Source organism: Micromys minutus, assembly GCF_963924665.1.
Source record: "Micromys minutus genome assembly, chromosome: 9".
Classification (NCBI taxonomy): Eukaryota; Metazoa; Chordata; class Mammalia; order Rodentia; family Muridae; genus Micromys; species Micromys minutus.
Genome location: NC_137978.1, coordinates 6,214,859 through 6,237,773, shown reverse-complemented (window position 1 = coordinate 6,237,773; position 22,915 = coordinate 6,214,859). Strand labels below are relative to the sequence as shown.

The 22,915-nt window shown below is 38.5% G+C and overlaps 1 protein-coding gene across 3 annotated transcripts in view; it reads right to left on the bottom strand.

The window, feature by feature from the left end:
* The window catches only part of ITGB3BP (integrin subunit beta 3 binding protein), a gene marked incomplete at its 3' end in the record, with an annotated part of 53,607 nt that overhangs the window by 9,109 nt on the left and 21,583 nt on the right, over nucleotides 1-22,915 (bottom strand). For all 3 annotated transcript variants that reach the window (XM_080921850.1, XM_080921848.1, XM_080921849.1), the window contains exons 3-7: nucleotides 18,601-18,736; nucleotides 14,744-14,810; nucleotides 6,895-6,973; nucleotides 6,098-6,191; nucleotides 5,023-5,082 (exon numbers count right to left, since the gene is read on the bottom strand). In XM_080921850.1, coding sequence (XP_080777976.1) covers nucleotides 5,023-5,082; nucleotides 6,098-6,191; nucleotides 6,895-6,973; nucleotides 14,744-14,810; nucleotides 18,601-18,736 — 436 coding nt within the window. The remainder of the gene's footprint in view (nucleotides 1-5,022; nucleotides 5,083-6,097; nucleotides 6,192-6,894; nucleotides 6,974-14,743; nucleotides 14,811-18,600; nucleotides 18,737-22,915) is intronic.

Here is a 22,915-nt window from a genome sequence, read left to right as displayed (position 1 = left end):
TCCCCAGTACTCACATAAATGCCAAGAGGATATGGTGGCTCACCTCGAATGCCTGTGCACAGAAGACAGAGACTGAGATCTCATGAGCAAATTGCCTAGCAAGCTCTGGTTTCAAGTAGGAGACCTTCCATATGTGGAGAGTTTTTGGGGTCTATTGGCAAGAATTTGACATTGGGCTAGGACAGGGAAGTAGGGCTACTCCAGGCAGGAATTTGACATTGGGCTAGGACAGGGAAGTAGGGCTACTCCAGGCAGGAATTTGACATTGGGCCAGGACAAGGAAGTAGGGCTACTCCAGGCAGGAATTTGACATTGGGCTAGGACAGGGAAGTAAGCTTAAGCAGGAATCTGATTTTAGGCTAGAACAAAGAAGTGGGCCTCCCGCAAGAGTATGACTTTGGCCTAGGACAGGGAAGTGGGCTCAGATAATCCTGTCCTCTTTATAAGCCCTTAGAAACAGTGATTATGGGATTTTGTTTACGGCCTGACATAGTCCCTGACTATTTGTGTTCACTGTCTTGCTTGCTTTCTTAACTTGGATCTGACCTTATTATTACCTGCATGTAATTAAAATGGTATAAAAGGAGACTAGAAGAATTAAACCTGCCTTTCAGCCTCAGAACTGGCTGGGGATCTTGCTGCAGTTTGGTCTAACCATCTTTCTTTTTAATCCTCACTCCGCCACTAGAGAACCCCATTGACTGACTGAGTGGGCTTGGTTGGCCATATATGTCAGATGGAAAGCAATCAGGGAAGACACCCACTGTCAAACTGTGGCCTATACACACACACACACACACACACACACACACACACACACACACAGAGGTATGCATGTGTTTATGTGAACATGAATACACATGGACAAAACAAAAGGGCCAGACATGACTTTAAAGTGAAAGAATATTAAAACATATTTGGAGAAAATGAAACTTGGAAACAAGTAGATATTGTTCTACTATCTGACAAACTAAACTTCAAAGCAAAATTAGAAAAAAGAAGATTATACTGATTAAAGCAACAATCAACAAAGAGGACATTGCTATTTTAAACACATGTGCCCTGTTCATGTGTGGACGTAATTCACAAATGAAATATTACTACATATAGTGACTCAGATGAATCCCAATACATTAATAATGAGTATCTTAGTCAATGTTCTGTTTCTGTGAAGAGACATCCCAACCGTGACAACTCTTATGATAAGAAAGCATTTAATTGGGACTGGTTTATAGTTTCAAAGGTTTAGTCCAATACCATCATGGTATATGTTGGCAGATACTTTGTTGGAGAGGTATCTCAGAGTTCTACATCAGAATCAGCAGACAGCAGAAAGAGAAAGAGAAACACTGAGCCTGGTCTGGGCTTCTGAAACCACAAAGCCCCAGTGATTCCTCCAGCAAGACCACACCTCCTAATCTCTGTCAAGTAGTTCCACTCACTAATGACCAAGCACTCAAATATACGAGTCTATGGGTAGCATTCCTATTCAAACCACCACAGTGGGTAACATCAACAACCTACATTTTCAGCACCCTGACAAAAAATAAACAAGAAAAACAAGTGAGTTATGTGGGTTGATGTCAAGTCAATGCATGATTGGGTGGTAGAGAGTGGGCAGGGACAAAAGTTGTAGTAAAGTAGAAGAAAAGGAGATTCAAGAGTAGGCAACATGGAAGCAGATGTGGTGTTTCTCTCAGCACATCTCTAGATGGATAAGGTTGCTATGATTATTACTAAGGGTTTCTATGGGTCAATTTATCTTAACTAGGTGGGCAGTTTATATCTTTGTCAACTGGTTGTAAGTTTGTTGTATAGAGGAATTGTGGATTGAACAATTTCTCTACACACATTGAACATATAAACCTGTTTGATAAATTATTGATTGTTGAGTCATGACTTTACTGGGCTGTGGAGGATAGTGTGTGAAAGCAGAAAACAACATTCCAGGGCAGGTGGAGTAGACTGCACCTGGGTCAAAAGAAGCTGGGACCTGTGAGTGCATAGAGGAAGCAAGGAGCCACTAAGATAAAGATGCTCTGAAGTGCCATGTGGCCCTATGGGAGCTGGCACTAGTGTGGGATAAAAGGTTACCACTTTTTATTTTTACAGCAACAGGTGGTGAACCAACATGTTAGGAAAGAATCCACTAGAAAGTTAAGGCTATCAGTCTAAGAGTTAGAGAGAAAGTTTTATTTTCTAAGAGGGGGCCAGTACCATGTTGAGTCATATGATAAAAGAAACACAGAGGCAGCCTCTGCTGTGGGGCAGACTACCCTGAACACAGAATGAGAGATTAAAAGCTATTTGATTCTTTGACAAAATTGCTTAAAAAATGTATTAAAAAGCTGTTTGTTTGTTTTGAAGATAATAAAGATTTAATGCTCAAGTCAAGTTTGTTTTTTTAGTTAGAAGAAGAGAGTACAGAGTCCACCTGAATCACATAGGGATTTACAGAATTAAGAATAATTAAGATAATTAGTCACTGACTCTAAGTAAAGAATGGTGATATTTGAAAGTTAATAAGGTTATTAAAATAGAAGTCTGTATACCAGGCAGAGTGAATACAGACATACATTGAGGAAGTTATTAATATGAAGATCTAACACTCCAGATTGAGAGCTAGAGAGATCGGTATTGTTTTAAATTTCAAAATGGGTGTGATGATGAATTTTGGGAGAGAATACAAGATACCAGATATTCTAGTTGCCAACTAAAGGATATACTATATTGGGAGAAAGCGTTTGACTTGTGTTTTAAAAAAGGTGCTTATGCTCTGTGTTCCTTCCAGAGTTACATGAATCAGATTTGATAGAGGGAGACCACCTGAAACTAGATTCAAGAGGATCAAACAAAAAGATACTTGATGCTAATATGTTTCTTCTGAGATTTATATATTGCAAAATGTACAGCTGTCATCAGAATGCTGAACTGGCCTGCTTGGATTCCTGATCCCAGGGACTTTCAGCCAGATCCAGCCAGGACAGACATCAGGGACTACAGCAATCGTTGGTGTGGCCTTCCTTCTTGAGGCCTCATCTCCTCCCCATTTCTAAATTCTCAACACCCATATTCAGCATGAAGAAGCTATGACAAGTCATCGCCCCAATTCCCTGGACTTTGGGGAGGTGAAGGTGGTTATTCTAAGGTTGTTTTATGAGGAATTTAGAAATGGTCATAATTGAACAGGGAGAAATTAGGCAGATTGATTTATACAGCCATGGTCTCCTTTGGAAACTAAGCTACAGTCATATTTTATACTGGTAGAACTCTTTCTAATTGATACAAAGTTGAAATCATATTTTTACAGTGGTATAGAATTTATTTGATACAGATTTAAGGTTTTCATTGGTATAATTTCTTACTGATTTAAAATTGAGATTACTTCGTTGCTTTCATATAGGTACTATACCTATAGACTATATTTGGGAATGCTAGGCTTAGACCCAGTCCCATAACTGCTATTATACACCATTTTTAGTTGATTAAACAACGAGTTAAGGGCCGGAGAGCAAACTCATGGTTCTGAGTCAATCAAAAGGGTGTTTGTGAGATATTTCAATTAGAAATTGCTATGAGTATTCAAGGCTTAACAGTTCAGAAATGCTTTTTGTAGTTAGATGGTTTTCAAAAATGTCAGAAATCCATAAATTATGACATGTGATGTTATTTATCTTTTGCTGAGACATATCTGTTCCTTACAGTTTCCCTTTGGTGGATTTAATGAATAAATTTTACATCTACCTCCAGGTTGGGTATACTTTTTGGCTAGGTAGCCACTGGGCAGAAACTGCCTATTTCATCTATAGACTAATACTGTCCAGAAGAGGACACATTATGCAGAATAGTCGACTGATAATATTTGCTGAGATAAAATTATCAGTCCTTCAAGATTTCTACATTTCAAGTCTGTCAGTGATCCTGGGCCAGAAGGCTGAAGATTTGCTCTCACATGTTGCTAACAGGGGACGGCTACTGAAGATTTGTTTCTACAATACAAAGCAATTTGTAACAAAAACAAAAACAAACAAAAAAAAAAAAAAAAAAAAAAAGAAAGCTGAGATAATTTCTTGTATGTGATCTGACCACAGACTAGAAGTCAACAAGGAAGCTATAGAATCTATACCAATATATACAGATTGGATGACACACTGCTGAGTGATGAATGGATCACTAAAAGAATCAGAAAGAAAATAAAAAATTCAAAGAATTGGATGAAATTAAAAACATACAAAAAAGCTGTATGAAAACAGTTCTATTAAGGAAACTTATAATTACTTAAAAAAAATTAGGGAGATCAAATAGATAACATAATGATGTATATTAGGGTCTTGGAAAAACAAGAACAAGCCAAAACAAACAGCAGAGGTAAAGAAATAATTAAGATCATGGCAGAAATTAATAAAATGAAAGTAAAAAACAAAAAGACAATCAACAACAATGTAAACTCAATAAAACAGCCGGTTCTTTAAAAAGATAAGCGAAAATTTGACAAACTCTTAGCAAAAAGAACAACAAAAACAAAAAAGTCCAACAACACTCAACTAAATGATATGGGAGATGAAAAGGAGACATTACAAGAAGTCCTGATAGGATTCAGAAAGTCAATAGGACATACCCTAAATACTTACAGTTCACTAAACTGGAAACATTTAGACATGGATAAGTCTGTAGACACAACACACACACACACACACACACACACACACACAAGATCTTAGTTTATGGAATGATTATGAAAGTACTCCTCTCTTTTTTTTTGCACTTCCTTTTAAAAAAAACAACATTTATTTTATGTGCATGAGTGTTTTGCTTACATGTAAGTCTGAAGACCATGTGTGCCCTGGTATTTGTACAGGTAAGAAGAAGGCACCAAATCCGCAGGAATTAGAGTTATAGATGGTTGTAAAGAACCCAAACCAGGTCTTCTGCAGGAGTGGCAAGTGAAAATGATGAACCATCTTTCCAGCCCCATGAAAACATTTTTTTTTAATGTAAATAACTAAAATACTACAATCTTACCTTTGGGAGGAATTCTTGAATTTTTTTTTTCAAACAGCTTTTGTTTTATTACTTTTGTCACTACAAGAGAAAACAAAACAAAGCCACCCTCACATTAAGAAGTAGCACAAGGGCTGTAGAGATGGCACAGGGCTTATATCGTGCTGCACAATTGTGAGAGTTAGAACTCAGGTCTCTGCACCCATTTATCCAGCTGGGAATCTTATCCGTGACTGGAATCCCAGCTCTAAGGGCTGAAGACAGAAAGATCCCTAAGATGTGCTGGCGTTCAGCCTAAATGAGAAAATGTCAGTCCCAGGCTCAAGAAGAAATACTGATTCACAGGATCAGGCAGTGATAAGACACTCCATGTCTGCACACAAATGTGCACACTTGAACATATGATCTCAAACACAAATACATACAATCTCTTTTAAAGAATTACATAAAATACTTGGGTGTGGTTGGTGTACACCTGTAATCCCAGCACTCAGGAGGCTGAAAAAAAGAGAGCATTGCTGTGACTTCAAGAACAGCCTGGGGGACAGAATGAATTCCAGTACAGTCTGGCTATGAACACACAAACAGGGACTATGAACTAATAATTTCTCATTGCTTAGAAGAATCAACTGTAGAAAAAGAATAATCAAAGCAATACAAACTATAGGTATCAAGCACAATGTAGTGACCTCTTACTCTCCTCCTTTGAAAGGGAGCTCAGTATAAAGGAAGCTTGCTGGCTTTGGATTCTTTCAAATTCAAGAGGAAGCCATAAACCAACACAGCCTGATAAAGAACACATATTTTCTAAAGCTTTAGGATTTGTGTGATCTCTCAGACTGAAAAACATTGGAGGTTTATCTCTAAAATGACTAACATTAAAAATGTAGATGCTGGAGAGATTGGTCACAGTGGTTAAGAGCCCTGGCTGCTCTTCCTGAGGCCCCGAGTTCAATTCCCAGCACCCACATTGGTACCTCACAACTGTCTATAATGGAATCCAATGCCTTATTTGGGTAGGCAGACAAATCACTCATATATATAAAACACATAAAATTAAAAAGAAAATCTTTAAAAATATATGAACTTTCCTTACTTAGCTCTTTGGTTCTCCTTGCTTCTCTTTTTAAGGAACATGGTACCAGGGAAACACCAAGGAGATCTTCAAGTTGTCTGTTGCCCTCCAAAGCCTGAAAGAAAACTACTTTTAATGAGTTAAGTAGATTTTCTACAACTAAGAGATTATTTACAAAGGAAATACAATACATTGTCTTTTTCATTTAAAAGACCTTAAATTATGAATTTTGAGTTTTCCTGGTAAGTCAAGTATTACAAGCCCTATAATGACTATAATACTAATTTTGGTCTTTTTTCTGGGGTTGTGGGGGTGGTAAAGGTTTGATTAGAATTTCTCTGTGTAGAATAGGCTGGCTTCTAACTCCAGAGATCCCACCCAGGGCTGGGACTAAGGGAGTGTATCACTGTGCTCAGTTATGAGCAGGTAAACATGGCGGCTCACACCTTTAATTTAACACTTGGGAGGCAGAAGCAGGCAGATTTCGGTGTTCAAAGCAAGGCAGATCTGCATGGTGAGTTCTAGAACAGCCAGAGCTACATAGTGAAAACCTGTCTCAACCAACCAACAACAAACCAAAACAAATCTCTAACATAATCTCATAATCTACAAAATTACTTTTAAATGTGAAAAGTCAGCTAAGACTAAAATATTACAGTTAATCATTACACATTATAACTAGGGAGCTTCCCAAGAGAAATAAATAAATACCCTGCAAACTCTTGACTAGACTGAATTCCTAAATAGAAGGCATTTTCTTTCCTTTTTCAAAACAGGCAGTGGAGGTATGAAAATTATATGTAAGAAAAAGTGCAAACCTGTAAACTACTTAAACTTTTCATTATCTCCATGGTTTTCTCTGATGATCTCTCGATTTTAGATAGCAACATCATGAATCTAGGAATAACAACAAAGATGATCAAGAATAAGTATGAGTATGTCAGGCACAGAGCTGTAATTCTATTCCAAGAGACTGATTCTGTTTCCGAACCCTTTCTTTCCATGTTGGAAGAGCCTATGTCTTGCCACTCCTAGACAGACACAATGCACACTACCGACCATTCTCCAAAGACCCCACTCTCTCCCTTTCATTCCCACCTATGAGTGAGTGGGAAGAGATACATGTCTTTTCCTCTCCATACATGCCTTCTTGAGTTAATATTCGCACATTCACTTACCATGGTCTTAGACTGTGAAGCTTAAAAGTAATGGCTTGCGTAGTTTAGTATGAAGAATGAAAAAAGTATCCTCTTAAATTTGAAGTATAAATCAGTGGTTCTCAACCTGTGGGTTATAACTCCTTTGGGGGGTCACACATTTGATATTTATATTACAATTCATAACAGTAGTAAAATTACAGTTTAGAGTAGCAATGAAAATAATTTTACGGTGGTCATCACAGCATGAGAAACTGTATTAGAGTCAGAACATTAGGAAGGTTGAGAACCCACCGGTTTAAATCATGCTTTCTTAACATAACAAGTTTTTGGGGGAGTAGGAGAGTTTTTGTTTTTGAGAAAGGGTACCAAAATGTAACTTTGATTGCCTTGGAAATGGATTTGTACAGGAGGCTGGCATCAAATGTAGCAATTCTCTTGCCTCTGCTCTGGAGTGGAGTCTGGGCATGGACCGCTACAGCTGTTCAACTTCTGGGGAGTGCATACATCCTAAATGTGTAATTTTTAGTGCTGAATGACAGACTATCAAACAAGCCAAAGATGATTTGATCACTTCCTCACTGTTACAATTTCAGGTTACTTCCTAATTTCAGATCTCCTCACTTTCTGATAATACATGTCAACAAAGTATAACAGAAATGTAAGTCACACACATGCTTTTCTAGTAGCTTCATGAAAATGAAAATAATAGTTAAAATGTAAGTATAGACACATAAGTTACTTTAGTAAAGGGGCACCCATGTTTTGTTCCATGAAGGGAGGGGTGTGTGGGAGGGTTGAGCCCTGAGGTGTGCTTCCTTAAAGCCTTTATTGAAGAATCTCCTCAGAAGAGTCAGATGTGCTTGAGGCACACAGGAACACGGTGTACTGTCCCCCAAAGGATCTAACACCTTTCCTAAATTAAGGTAGCAGATGAGGAGCTCTGGGTTTAAATGAGCAATGCAGTTCTGTCCCTGACCTAATTATATTTACAGTTGAGAGCAACCAAAAAAGACACCCAATGCCAACCTCTGGTCTCCAAATGTGCACATGCGAACCTGCATTCAAGCACGCTGTACGTATAACAACATACATTAAAGTTAAGTCGCTGGCAGTTTAGAAAGAACGTCTCTAAATAGTTCATCAGTGAGCACTCTTGTCTGTACAACATCTTTTCTCCCTATGAACTTGTGATGGCTACTTTTGGTTGTCAACTACATCTGGAATGAACTAAAACTTAAATAGCTGAGCACACCTGTGAGGGATTTTCTTTTCTTAATTAAATCATTTAAAGTGGAAGACCCCTTTCTAATGCAGATCTCTGAGGTGGGAAGATCCACCTTTAATCTGGCCACACCTTCTGCTGGCAGCCATTACTAAGGACAAGGAAGAAGGAAGCTTGCTCTCTTTGCCTGCTTGTTCTCATTCTCCCTAGCAAGTCCATTCCTTCACTGGCATTAGAGCTTACTTTTTTGGGATTTTGCTGTATGGTAAAGACCAGCTAAGAAAGCCAGCCAGCCTTTAGGCTGAACAACTACTAGATTCTTGGACTTTCTGTTGGTACACAGCTATACTACAACTTGTAAGCCATTCCAATAAATCTAATATTATATAAATAGTTTTTATTTTTTATTGGGTACTCTTTGTATTTACATTTCAAATGTTAGCCCCTTCCTCCCTGCTCCCATCTCCCCTCCCCCTCTACTTGTCTTTAGGAATTGATGCCAGACACTGCCATCCTCTGCTACATATGCAGCTGGAGCTGTGGGTCTCTCCATGTGTGCTCAGTGGTTGGTGTTTTACTCCATGGGAGTTGTGGTGGGTTTGGTTAGTTGATAATGTTGTTCTTCCCATGAGGTAGCAACCCTTTCATCTCCTTCAGTCCTTTCTTTGGCTCCTTCATTGGGGTCCCTGTGTTCAGTACAATGGTTAGCTGCAAGCATCCTCAACTGTATCTTCATGACTCTGGCAGAGCCTGCCTCTAAGGAGGCATCCATATCAGGCTCCTGCCAGTAAGTACTTCTTGGCCTCAGCAATAGTGCTTGGGTTTATTGGGTGCATATGAGGTGGATCCCCAGGTGAGGCAGTCTCTGGATGATCTTTTCTTCAATCCCTGTTCCTCTATTTGACCTTGTGTTTCCTCCCGTGAGTATTTTGTTCTCCCTTCTAAGAATGACTGAGGCACCCACATTCCGGCCTTCCTTCTTTTTGAGCTTCATAAGGTCTGTGAGTTGTTTCTTGGGTATTTAGAGCTTTTGGGGCTTGTATGTGCTTACCAGTGAGGGCATGCCACGTGTGTTCTTTTGTGACTGGGTTACTTCACTCAGGATGATAGTCTCTAGTTCCATCCATTTGCCTAGGAATTTCATAAAGTTATTGTTTCTCATAGCTGAGTACTCCATTGTGTAAATGTACCACACTTTTGTATCCATTCCTCTGTTGAAGGACATCTGGGTTCTTTCCAGCTTCTAGCTATTATAAATAAGGCTACTATAAATATGGTAAAAGGAAAGATTCAAAACAGGCTATTCCAACTTTAAATGAACTTCACAATAGAAAATAAACAGAGTTAAGAAAATTAAAATATGGGGGTTGGAGAGATGCTTCAGCGGTTAAGAGCACAGCCTGCTCTTCCAGAGGTTCTGAGTTCAAATCCCAGCAACCACATGGTGGCTCACAACCATCTGTAATGAGATCTGATGCCCTCTTTTGATGTGCCTGAAGACAGTTACAGTGTACTTATATATAATAAATAAATGAATCTTAAAAAATTAAAATATGAATAAAATGATGGTCATTGGCCACTGATTATTTTTGCAGGACTCCCACCTCTACCTTTGTTTCCCTTTCCTATCTCCAAATCACCCCACACCACTCCTAGCTCTTTCAAATCCATGGCCTCTTTTATCATTATATTCTTTGGCATTGGATAAGCAACTGATGTGTTCTTTCCTGGAAAGGGTTTTATTGATGTGAGATACTTCATGAATTTACATGTCATCCATGTACAGAGCCATTCTAATCTCTTGAACTGTTCCATTTAAGTATATGCATTGCTGAAGTGAGACCAGGAAAAATAGTTTACTGGAATTTTTCTCTCCCCCTACTCCTCTCTCTTTTCATTCTTTCTCTTCCTTTCTTTCTGAAATAGCTTGGTATAATGGCCCATGTCTGTAATCTCTCTGTATTCCCAAAACTCAGAAAGGTTTAATCAGTCAATGAGTTTCAGGGCCACCTGGGCTACAGTTATGATCTTTGTCATCTTAAAACAAAACACTATTAAAAGAAATAAACTTAAGCAAGGCATAGTACTATAAATCCCAGCACATAGGAAGAGACAGAGGCAGGAGGAGCAATCAAAGCTAGCCTAGACTTCACAGCAACACTGTATTCAACATTTTTTTTTTTTGTTTTGTTTTTTTTTTTGTTACATGGACTATGAACAACTAGCTCATTGCAAACAAAGTGAGTTTCATGTATTGGAATCCACTGCAATTGATGAACATGGTGACTATTAACAACTCAGCTTGGATCTTCCTGCTTCTGACTCTGTGTATTCTGTGGAATAACTGGCCAAGCAGAGAGGATAAATCAGTCATCTATGTAAGAATATGACACTTCTTCAAGAAAGCAGTGACTATGAAACTGTTAAAAGAACCTTGTAGGAAATGAAGCTTCAAGTCAGTGAAGTAAAGGCACTTTACTCAGCAGGTAAAGGCACGTGCTGCCAAGCTTGTGACCCACATTTGATCCTTGGCACCCACGTGTCAGAAGGAGAGAAGGACTCTTGCAAGTTGTTCTCTGACCTCTGTATGCATGGCCAGCCACACACGTACACACATTTAGAGATAGAGATCTTTGAAATAACCCACCTGGTATAATAACCACCTTAGTGGTCATTTTGACAAAGTCAAGGTCATAAAGAGCTTTCCTACAATGCTCTCTGAGACATTTCCCTTTCCTTTCCACATTGAGGCCTCCAATTCATGCAGAATGCGTTTTGTCTGTAGTGTGTGGTAAGGATTCGGATCCAATTTCCCCATATTATCAGCATCGTGTTTGTGGACAGTCATCAGTCATTTAGACAGAATGCCTCTACTGAGAAGAAAAATAGCTAACCAAGCTCAACAAAAACATTCTTTCAAACACTTTCCTCCTTTCATCCTAATGCTTAGATCACTGATCACCCTTTAGACAAGTTCTCTCTATCTGAACAGAGGATGTATTAGAAAATTACTGGTGAAAGTTTCATAATAAAATGGCACTCTGGCTTCTGAAGTCCTCAGTAGGCAGAGGTGTCTGCTTCAGGCCTGACAACTTGAGTCCAAGCCCACCAGTTAACACATGGTAGGAGATAATGGATCCATCAAATCGCCTTCTAACCTCCCAAACACTGTGGCATGTTCCCCTTTGCCTTGTCTAAATGAAAGAAATGTAATAAAATCTAAAAGAAAATGGCATTTTTATTATGCATCCATTTCTGTGAAAACTGATTAGCAGTTCTATGACTTACCATCTCACAGTGAATTTTAGACTGTGTACTACTGCTAGAGAGATGGTTCAGTAGTTAAGATTGCTTGTTCTTGCAGGTGATCTAGGTTAGGTTCCTAGCATCCACATGGTGGCTCACAACCAGCCACAGATCCAGTTCCCGAGCACCTAACGCCTTCTTCTGTTCTCTTTAGGCACTGAAAACACATGTGGCACACATATATACATGCAGGCAAAACATTCATACACATAAAATAAAATAAAGAAATCTTTAAAAAAATATGTATATGATAGGCTTAATGAATAGAAACTGATTCCAAAGTTCCAAAGCCTTTGTTGGTACCTTCTCTTTTTCATGTCTTTTTTGACTACATGATATTTTGTCCAAAAGAAAAAACAATGGGGAAATATTGCCACAATATTTTAAAATCATTTGGAACATAAGATCATTAAGATCATAAATGTGTTGCATTCAACTTAAAATTTAAAAAAAAAAATCAAGTTTTTATATTGGTTTTCCAAAGTAGGAAAAGAAATCTTTAAAAAATTAAACACGGATCTTGGACAAGAGTTTAAGCAATTTTAAAGTAGAAAATATTTAATATGCACTATTTTTAGTATTTCAAAGTATCTCCACTTAAATTCAATAATTCTAACACTACCTGGTGCGGTTCTCAGAAATTTATGAATTAATTAATTAATTGAATGAATTAAATAAACATAAACAAATTCCTAAGTGATCCATAATGGAGGTTTTGCGGTTTTCTTGCTACCTGAAAGCAAACTGCCCAGGTGGTATACTGTTTAGAATGTAGTGACTTCAGAAGAAGGAAGAGGTGTAGTAATGAAGGTATACGTCAGCTTGGGGTAGTCACTGGTGGTTTGCACTTGCTTATATGCTATCACCTTTGCCAGCCCTTCCTCTCCCTGTGCACTATCTGCCTCCTTCATTTTTTTTTTTTTTTTTTGCAGCCGTGTCAGAGATTCACCTGGCTTAGCACCATTCGCCTTCAAATACACTGGCACCAGTGGCCTAGGATTGTTACACGCTGCTTGCTTGTCCTCCTACACAATTTCAGATCTTTGCTATTCTCATATGTTGCCTATTTTAATGGTTAAGTACTTAACACCTAGTGAAGATTGGCTTCATTAAGGAACTAGGATTCTTAAAAAATTTTAAAAAGATTTTATTTATTTATTTCATGAACATAAGCACACTGTTGCTGTCTCCAGACACGCCAGAAGAAGGCACCAGATCTCATTATAGATGGTTGTGAACCACCATGTGGTTGCTGGGAATTGAACTCAGTACCTCAGGAAGAGCAATTAGTGTTTTTAAGAAATTGCTAAGCCATCTCTCCAGCCCAGGAGCTAGGATTCTTAATTAGGAAAAGTGTGGGGCTGGGGAGATGGCTCAGTGGTTAAGAGCACTTACTGTTCTTGCAGAGAACTCAGGTTAAGTTCCCAGTACCCACATGGCTGCTCACATCCATAACCTCAGCTCCAGGGCATCTTGAGGCTCCTTTTGGCCTCTACTCTCAAAGTGAACGAACTTCTACACATGAAGACAACAACACTTTTATACATAAAATAAAAATAAATACATCTTTAATTTTTTTATTAAAAAAAAAAAAAAGAAAAAGAAAAAAAGAGCAAAAATACTTTTCTAGGTTGGTCACATGGCCCAGTGGATAAAGGTGCCAGCCAACAGTCTGATGGCTTCAATCCCCAAGACCTCATGATGGAGGGAAAAAACTGAGTCCTGAAGGAGATGCCCTGACCTTCAAATGCACACTAGGAAATGCTTTCCTCTAATGCAAACGCAGTCACACCACACACACACACACACACACACACACACACACATAGACACACACACAGACAGACACACAGAGGCACACACACACAGACACACACAGAGAGGCACACACACACAGACACACACACACAGAGGCACACACACAGACATACACAGGCACACACACACAGACACACACACACACAGGCACACACACACACACACACACACACACACAGGCACACACAGAGGCACACACACAGACACACACACAGGCACACACAGACACACACAGAGGCACACACACAGACACCCAAACACAGGCACACATACAGACACACACAAACACACACAGACACACACATACTCACACACACAGAGGCACACACACACTCACAACACAGACACACACAGGCACACAGACACACAGACACACAGACACACACACATTTGGTGGCAGGAGTAGGGGGATTTTGTGGTTAGGGAAAGAAGTCCTAAAGCAAGTAATAGGGTGCTGTAGGAGACACTAAGCAAGGCTTTTCAGAAGAGTTCTCTTTACTACAGTGTCTCACACAGCATTCAGTAACTATACCAGTCACTTACACTATGAAATAAAGGACGTCTGATCTGAGGTTTTGAACTACAGACTCTAACACTATTAAATGGAAAAATGCATCTAAATTCCATATCAATGATTCTGAAAACATTTTTCAACACAACTTAATTCTAAGTTGAGGAGGATATGTTAACTCACAACAGAAGACCATGAGCTCTAAGTGGTTAAAACTTCATTTTATATCACAGAATATGGCAGACAGAAATCACTTCATAAAAGAGAAGAACACGTCAGTCACTCAGTGTGAGATACATAAATATTATCTCTCATATTCTTTTCAGGCTTTCTGAAGAACACCTTCATTCACAGGCATCAGGGGCAGGTCCATGTGAACATGGCTATTGTTGGTTCCTAACCTGGGCTGCTTAAAGCCTGTGAACTATCGCTCCCTCATTCCTCTCTGGGTGACTGGGAACTGGAGGTTATTATACAGCAGCCTAGACCTGGCTCAGTGAATAGTAAAATTAAAGCATTATGTACCCCTCTAAACACTGGAACACACCATATGTACCCTTCTTGCCAACAGTCTAGCTCACTCCCAACTATTAACTCACAAGCTTTTCCTTAACAGTATTTAATGAAGATGACTTTGGAACCAAGCTCACCCATCGCTGCCTTTCACTGTGGACTCCTGTCTTGCAGGGGAGCTCAAGTTACTAAGTTTTCTTGTTCCTGTATGGAAAAAGAACACAAAGTTAAGAAGACAATTTGCCAAATCTTAGCTCCCTGTAATTCTAGCACTTGAAAGATAGAATGGGAAGGAGTGAAGGAAGTCTGACATGCGAGTTTGATACCATGTAGAAAACAAGCCCAGAACGAAAAGTGAATGGGACTGCTGAATGCTGAATAGGAGGTTAGGAGGAGACCAAGGAAAGCAAAGGGAAATGCACCTGATTTTGTTCTTCATTACCTTTATTTACAAAATCTTAACCAAAAATTAATTTCCTGAAGTTGGTACTATGATATCTATATGCAGTAAAGCTCCAAAATCAAATACTAAGACTGCCTCCTTACTTTGTAATTCATTTCTACCATTTAGCCCCAGAAGCCAGTGACAGCCTAGATTATTTTAGAATTTTTATTAAGTGTTCAATGCCTTTCTATTACTGCCAAATAATATGTGGATCAATACAATTCTTAGTTTTCTTAGATCTTCAAGTACTTTTCAGTTGCTAAATAGGACTTTATAGACAAAGTTCAAAATAATATTTTTAGTTAATAGCTCTCTATTATGGTTCTAGGACAGCAGGGCCGCACAGAACGATCTTGTCTTGAAAAACCAAACCAACCAAACAAACCAAACAACAACAATAGCAAGAACAACAACCCCAGCCCAATATATACCAAGGGCTAAGGAGTCGTCTCATTACATCAGCATTTTCATTTCTAGATCACATACACGTTTTAACATTTGTGTTCTTGATTCTTTTAAAGACCAGCTTCACCAAGCACTGATTGTGAGTGTGTCATCTCTGAATCTGGACTACATTCAGAACTGTATTTCAAGCTTCTGGTAGGGTTCCAGGGAAACTTTTCCTTAACTAATAAAAATAGCTTTCAGTTAGATTTTTGTTAATTAATTAATTGATTAATGATTAATTAATTGTTGTAGTAAATATTAAAAAATAACAAACGTTTATCTTTTTTCCAGCCCTGAGGTCTCACTCCTCAGGCCTGGTTTTAGTTCGGAGCCACGCACTCCTCTAGCTCAACTCATCCCCGAAACTCCCTTCCCTGGCAGTTTTCTACCGCCTGTTCTCCGCCTCTGTCCTGGGGTATTTCTGGACCCCAAAATCCCACAAACACAACTCTACAGCCCGAAAGCTTTCAATACAGATTTATATATTCAACTCTCAATCCACAAATCCTCTACACAACAAGATTGCATCAAATAGACAAAGATACAAACTGCCCTTCTGTATGAGATACTAGACCTGTAAAATCCTCAATGTTCATAGCTTTTTAACACCAATAAATCCCACCTGGTCCAGCTGGTCCTTGGGAAGCTCCACGTTGCCACGAACTCTAACCTCCGTCCTCTGACCTCCTCAGACCGCTCTACTTCCCTCGCCCTGCCCAGTCACTGGCTTTCCTTTATTTTACTAATTAAAATGGGAAGGTTCAGTTGGAGTCACGTGACTAGCCAGCCCTTCTGGGGAAGTGAAATTAACATTAAAATACAAACAGCTTCAGGACAATCTACAATTAATTAATGATACAATGACAGTGTTTAACAGACAGCACTTCTTAGAGTTAGCTACAGTCTTAAACCAGTCACATGAAATAATTAACCTGAGGTAGGGATGGTGGCACGTGCCCTTGATCCCAGTATTCCTGAGGTGGAGACAAAAGGACCAAAAATTCCAAGTCACCAAGGGCACTGCAGGACTAAATGTGGAAAAAAGACAGGCGCTGCTAGCACATGGGAAGGAAACTAGATTGGTACTCGATGAATGGCTTTTAAAATCCCATTAAGGCTTTGAAAGGTGAGAAGATGACTCGGTGGGTAAAGTGCTTGTCAAACAACCCTGACAATCTGAGTTCAGTCTCAGGGATACATGCAAAAGGTCAGGTGTGATGGTGCACATTTGTACCCCTAGCTAGGATGGGAGGCAGAGACAGGAGAACTGCTCTGAAGCTTACATGCCAGCCAGCTTAGAGAACACAGCCCAGTAGCAGAAGTCTATACATGAGCTAAGATGGAAGGCAAGTCTATGTGCAGAGGTTGCCCTCTGACCTCCACCTTTGAGCTGTGAGACTTGAACATGCAAAGTCGAAGTAAACGAGTTTGGGTTTAATATAAAGTATATGAAGAAGCAAGTGAAAACAAAACATCTAACTTATTAAAATTTCCCATTAGATTTTGAACAATATTTTAAAAGGGGAAAATATAAAGGAGGCCATGATCTCATCTGAATTTTAAATTACTTTGTAAGTTACATTTTCTAATTTGGAACTTATAATATCTGATAACAATTAGGCTTTCTTATTTCTAAACTATGCACAAGACTTATTGGGATTGGAGTATGATTACAAATAATGTGATTTCATTCAGGACCTTCACAAATTTCTATATGTGATGTGATGTGTGTATGTGTATATATACACACATCTATCAGAGTAAATTAAATATATATGTCATTTTAATTAATAACTAGAGTGAATCAATAGTCAGCACATAAGTCAAGAACTAGATACTGCTTGCACCTCAGAAACCTTTACAGTTTGACTTTTTAAAAAAGAGCATACTTATTACCGATAATGTGATAATTACCCATATAAATGTCAAGTGAAATCATGTGACCAATCTTTTTATGGGCAAAAGGAATGTTCCCTTAAGTCCATATTTAATTTCAATATGGAAATTGAGTATGTATCTACTTAAAATCTATTGAGATTTTCATAGAGATATGTAATCTCTAAGCTATTATTTTTTTAATTAAGAAGATATCTCTTCTATATAAAAACTATAGAACCTGATAGAAATGTATAGACTTTCATAAATTTTGTGAAAACAAACATGATATTAATAGCTTTATGGTAAAAGAATTTGGTTAAATTAACATCAAAGAGACTAAAAACTTAATATCTTTAATAATATATTTTATTAAACAAATTAGGTAAAATGAGACCAATTTCTGTATAGATTCTAGATATGCTTAATATCTAATAAATGTTAAACAATAAAATATGAATTAGGTAAGTCACAGCATATCTAAAATACATTTTACTAAATTTGAGCCTATTTAAAATTTTATATCACAGAGTGACATATCATTGATTCATGACTTCTTACAATATAAAAAAATTAAGCATATGAAATTGAGACCTGTGCCTTTAAATATAGATCTTAATAATAAACTACTAGAGAGCAACAAAAACGTATGTCAGAATTAAATGATCAATTTTTTTATATAAAAATTAGGTTACATAGATAGGTTATCCTACCTATATGAAAATTTTTGGAGGTTTTTTTCTTTTTACAAATCTGTTTAAAATAAGAAAGGCATGAAACACAATAAAGATAAACTATGTAAACTGTGTACTAAATGTAAAGCTAAATAGAGAGCATGGATAAAAATAACATTTAGAAGTCCCCCTCTCAAGCTGCAGAGTGGCAACATCTGAGTCGTGGGCCTTTAATTCCTGCACATGATGAATAGCTTGTTAAGGGCATATCTGTAGCCATTATAATTGATGGTAGCTCAAGGCAGTCAGGCCATAATTTCTACTTAATGGATGGGATAGTAAGGGAACAGCAGCAGCATTTTAAAGTAAGTGCCTACGAAGTTTACATTTATGTCCAAAGTAACATTTACATTCTAGCCTTTTCCATGTTAAATTCCTGAGAAGAGAGGAAAAACCCAGCTGCAACAAGAGCTATATATTACTAAATCAAAATCTTGATTTAATCAATAACTAGAAAAATCTTACCGTAAGTGGAAAAGAATGTTCAACTAACCATTTGATGGTCCTTTCCTGTGCTCTTGTTCTTTGGGGGTTGTGGGAGGGGAAGATGGGCTCAACTGATAAGTTCCAGTAGTTGGAGAATAAGCTGTAATACTTTTCTTTCTCATCATTTTTGAAGGACCAAATGACTAGAAATAAATAATAATTTGGGAAAGAAGTACTTACATTTAGTTACAGATCTTTGAAAATGCCTTAAGTAACTCCAAAACCTCAAATTAACACAATTTTTCTTGCTCTTTCTTTTAAATTTCGAACATATTTATCATCTTCACAGTGGCCAGTATTCCTCTCAAATGAGATAATACTTCAGATCTCGAAGATAATATCAATTTGATACATTGACATTATTACGATTATTTGCTACACCAACATAAAACATTGCTAACTTCTGATCTGTGTCCCAAAGTTTTACAGATGAGGAGTCCGGCCAGCACATTCTCACTGCTATATGCAATAGGGAGCCAGATCCAGAGGAAAACTCTCAGAGGTACTTAGCACTAAGACTGAGAAGGAAATTCTAAGGCAGCACTGCTCTCCTTACCCACTTTTGTGTCAGTGCTCTACTTAACAATTCAGTCAGCATGCAAACAACCAGGTCTACCACTTGCACCTCTTAAGCATTTGGCTTGAGCTGCACAACTTTCTCTAAATGTCCACTAGCTCTTTTACTCCTCTGCTCCTCAATTCCTCTAAGCCTCGCTTTCCATTATGCTTCTTAATCACTCAACTAACATGTATAAGGAAACATAACGAGGGGCTGGGGGCTAACTCAGCACAAGGACTTGAGCTCGCATTTCCATAATCCATATAAAGCCAGATGAAGTAAAACCCATCTGTAATCCCAGCCCTCTTGTGACAAGACGGTAGATGGAGAATCGAGAGTCTAGTAAGCATGAGTTCCTAAGATCGGACGGGAGGTAGAGACAGAGTCCCTGGAAGACAGAATCTTCTCAGCTAGCCTGGCAACCAGTGACGAACAAGAGAATCACACCCAAACAAGGCAGAAGGTGAAGACCAACACCTACGGCTGTCCTCTGGCTTCTACACATGCATCACAGCTTACGAGGCACATTCTCTCCGACTCCTATACATGTGACCCGGCACACACATGCCCACATTCGTTCCCATTCTCCCTCCTCACGCCCCCACTTCTCTTGATTTTTTAAAAAAAAGATAAATTTCTCTGGCCTCAAAGACTGCCGTCAAAAAGTTAAACCTGAGACAAGGTTCTAAGTTAATATATCTGTGAGAAATTCAGAAAAGAAGGAACTATCAAAGTGGGCTGCAGTAACCTGTTACAGAAAGATTCTTATGAGCAGGAAGGGTGGGGCTGAAATAAGACAATAGGAAAGGCATGAAGGGAGCTGGGGGTGTAGCTCAGTGGGCAGAGTGCTTGCCTAGCATGCATAGAGCCTGGGTTCCAATCCCTAGAAAGAATAATCTGGGCAGGATGGTGAATGCTTGCAGATCTCAGCAATCAGGAGGATATCCTTGGCTACACGGTGCAAACGAGGCCATCTGGAGAAACACAAGACCCGTCTCAGACAAAAGTTACGACGGTGTGAGAATCTGACATGAAGAGTGTTGAGTGCAAAGGGTGAACTCAGAGCATAAGGAAAAGGTCTTAAGACTCCGGTATTGTTAAAGCTACAGAACAGTTATAGCTTGGACACTGTCTTCAAACAATTTCATACATCTCTACAGTCAAGTGTCCTTTAATACACGAAAGTAATGCCACCTTTAAAAGTAACCTTGGTATTTGTTCTAGAAACTATAGGTCAAAATTTTTTATAGTTAACATTGTTGGGGGGGGGGGAACAAAGGCATTTATTTTATATATCTGCAGTTTCCAAAATTGTAAGTGGAATCTTTTAAAAAATACCTTTATAAATCCAACTACTGCACCATTACATCTCTAATGCAATCCTTCCTGTGGGATGAAAAGGGTTCTAAGTCCCTTTATCAGTAATTCCTATTGCCTCTCCATACTGAGTTTTTACCTGTTTACACGTGTTCAGTCATAAACTATGACATTTACCCAAGCCCTACTCAACTTCTTCAAGAATTTATTGCCTAGAATGATTTCACTGTGTATGTGCAAGAAATGAAAGTTACTACCCTATTGTACGTTTATGTCCATCTGTTTCCCTATTTTCACCAAAAATTATTTTATCCAATTGCCAAATGTCTAAACATTGCAACTGTAGATAATATATTTCTTCTTGACAACAGTTCTATAGCTTTCAGGAAATGGGTTTGTGTGTGTATGTGTTAATACCGAGAATTTCCTCCTCTCCTCTACCTTCTTCTCAGTTACCTCTGTAGCTTAAAAAGAAAACTGTTTTTTCTAGAACTATCACACACAGAGAGAAAACGGAGACCCTGCCTTTGCCTGCTGTCTCTCCAAAACATCCCACAGCAATGGTGCATCCCAGTTTACTACCATATCGTGTGCACAAACTTTGAATTTGTGAAGATTCAGAACAGGCAATCCTAGTATCCTAAGAACTCCATTCTACCTTCCTCCAAGCTCTGAGGGACTTACACATTACCTCCAATAATGGGAAGGGATTAAGAGAGACTGGGTTACTAATTAAGAGGTCAGCAAGGAAGAGTACCGTTTATTGATCCTTTTAGGGAAAACAAAAACAAAAAACCAAAGAAAAGGTGAGAGGATCAGAGTCAGCTAGAAAGGCAAAGGATTCAGGATGCAAACAGAATGCAGTAAACACTAACCCACTTCTATATATCTGCTTCGAATATTTACTGACACCTAGAATATTTAACAGTACTACTAAATAAAGAGTGACCTAAGATTGTCTATTATCAGCCCAAACACCACTACTGTACTTTATGTTAAGAGGTCAAACTTTTATCTTAGCAAACCTAAAATTCGAGCATAGATCTTTTTGCTAAAAAAAAAAAAAAAAAAAAAAAAAAATCAATGCTCTCTCTATAATTTCAAACAGATACAGCGTTTGCCTTTGATGTCCTTCATGAATTGTAGCTCGCCTTGTCACCGTGTTTAAAGCACGGTCAACCAAAAAGGTGCCTGCATTTTATTGATTTTGTACCTGTTATAAACAGTCTGGAAAGTACTAACTAAGGGTTCTTTTACAGTGACATATGGGATATAAAATTATTACTATGAACTACTAACTGCTATCACTAGAGTACTTAAAACATGTGCTATTCTGTTAACTCAGGCTTCTCATGCCTCAGACTCATTGGTGCTGGGATTACATGTACCTGTCACTATGCCTGTTGGATTAGTAACGTTATTGGAATGTCCCATCTATAATTATGGCACTACCAGTATGGAATTTATATCAGGAAACCCCGAAGACTAACTGTGATTTCATTTTAGATCTACCACTTCTCAGCTGCCACAGTTACCACACTTAATGGTGTCAGAGACACTGGAATTTTGTTGTTGCTCTTACTACAGGGAACAGAATCACTGTACTTATATAGTAGTCCCACAGGGATGTCCGGGGAAGATGAACACATGTGCACACAAAGGGAGGTGCAGAGCAGAGGGAGGTAGATCTAGGGGTTCAAAGCTAGTATTGCCCATATAGTGAGTTCCAGAACATCCAGGGCTACACAAACCGTGTGTGTGTGTGACCAGTACATTAGGTTTGTGGTATCAGAAACATTCTTGGTAAGGTTTTTGATACACTGGGTTACACACTGTTAAGTCATTAAATGAGCACTTAAAAACTAAGATCTATGAACTGTACACAATGCAGCAGTAACAGTTCCAAAGAAAAACGAAACCTTGGCTGAAGAAGGTGCTGTGCTGACTTACTGGTTTGTGTGTTCTGTCTGTGATGCAGGCTCGCCCTCTGTAGCACAGGCAGTGCAGGAACTCACCTCGGAGCTCAGGCTACTTCCTACACACAGACCCTCCTTGCTTCACCTTCTCAAGTGCGTCCTGGGCTGAGTGACCGGCACCACCGTGCCAATCTGTCACCTGCAACTTATTTTATTCTTACATTTATTTACTTATTTATTTACATTTATTTAGTTAGTTCAAGATCATGTTTCTCCTTCCACCAGGAAGATACCAAACATAGAACTTAATTTATACGCCTTAGCTACAGCCCTTGTCACCTTGCAGGCCCATCTTCCATGGTTTTAAAAAAACCAGACTACATCTTTAATTTTAAAGGCATTCCAAGCACCACAAAGAGTAAATATCATTGTACTATTACTACCTCACACTATAATCCTCAGGAGAGTTTTTTTTTTTTAATGAAATATGTTCATGGTTTATTTCTAATCACACCTTCATAAGTCCCTTT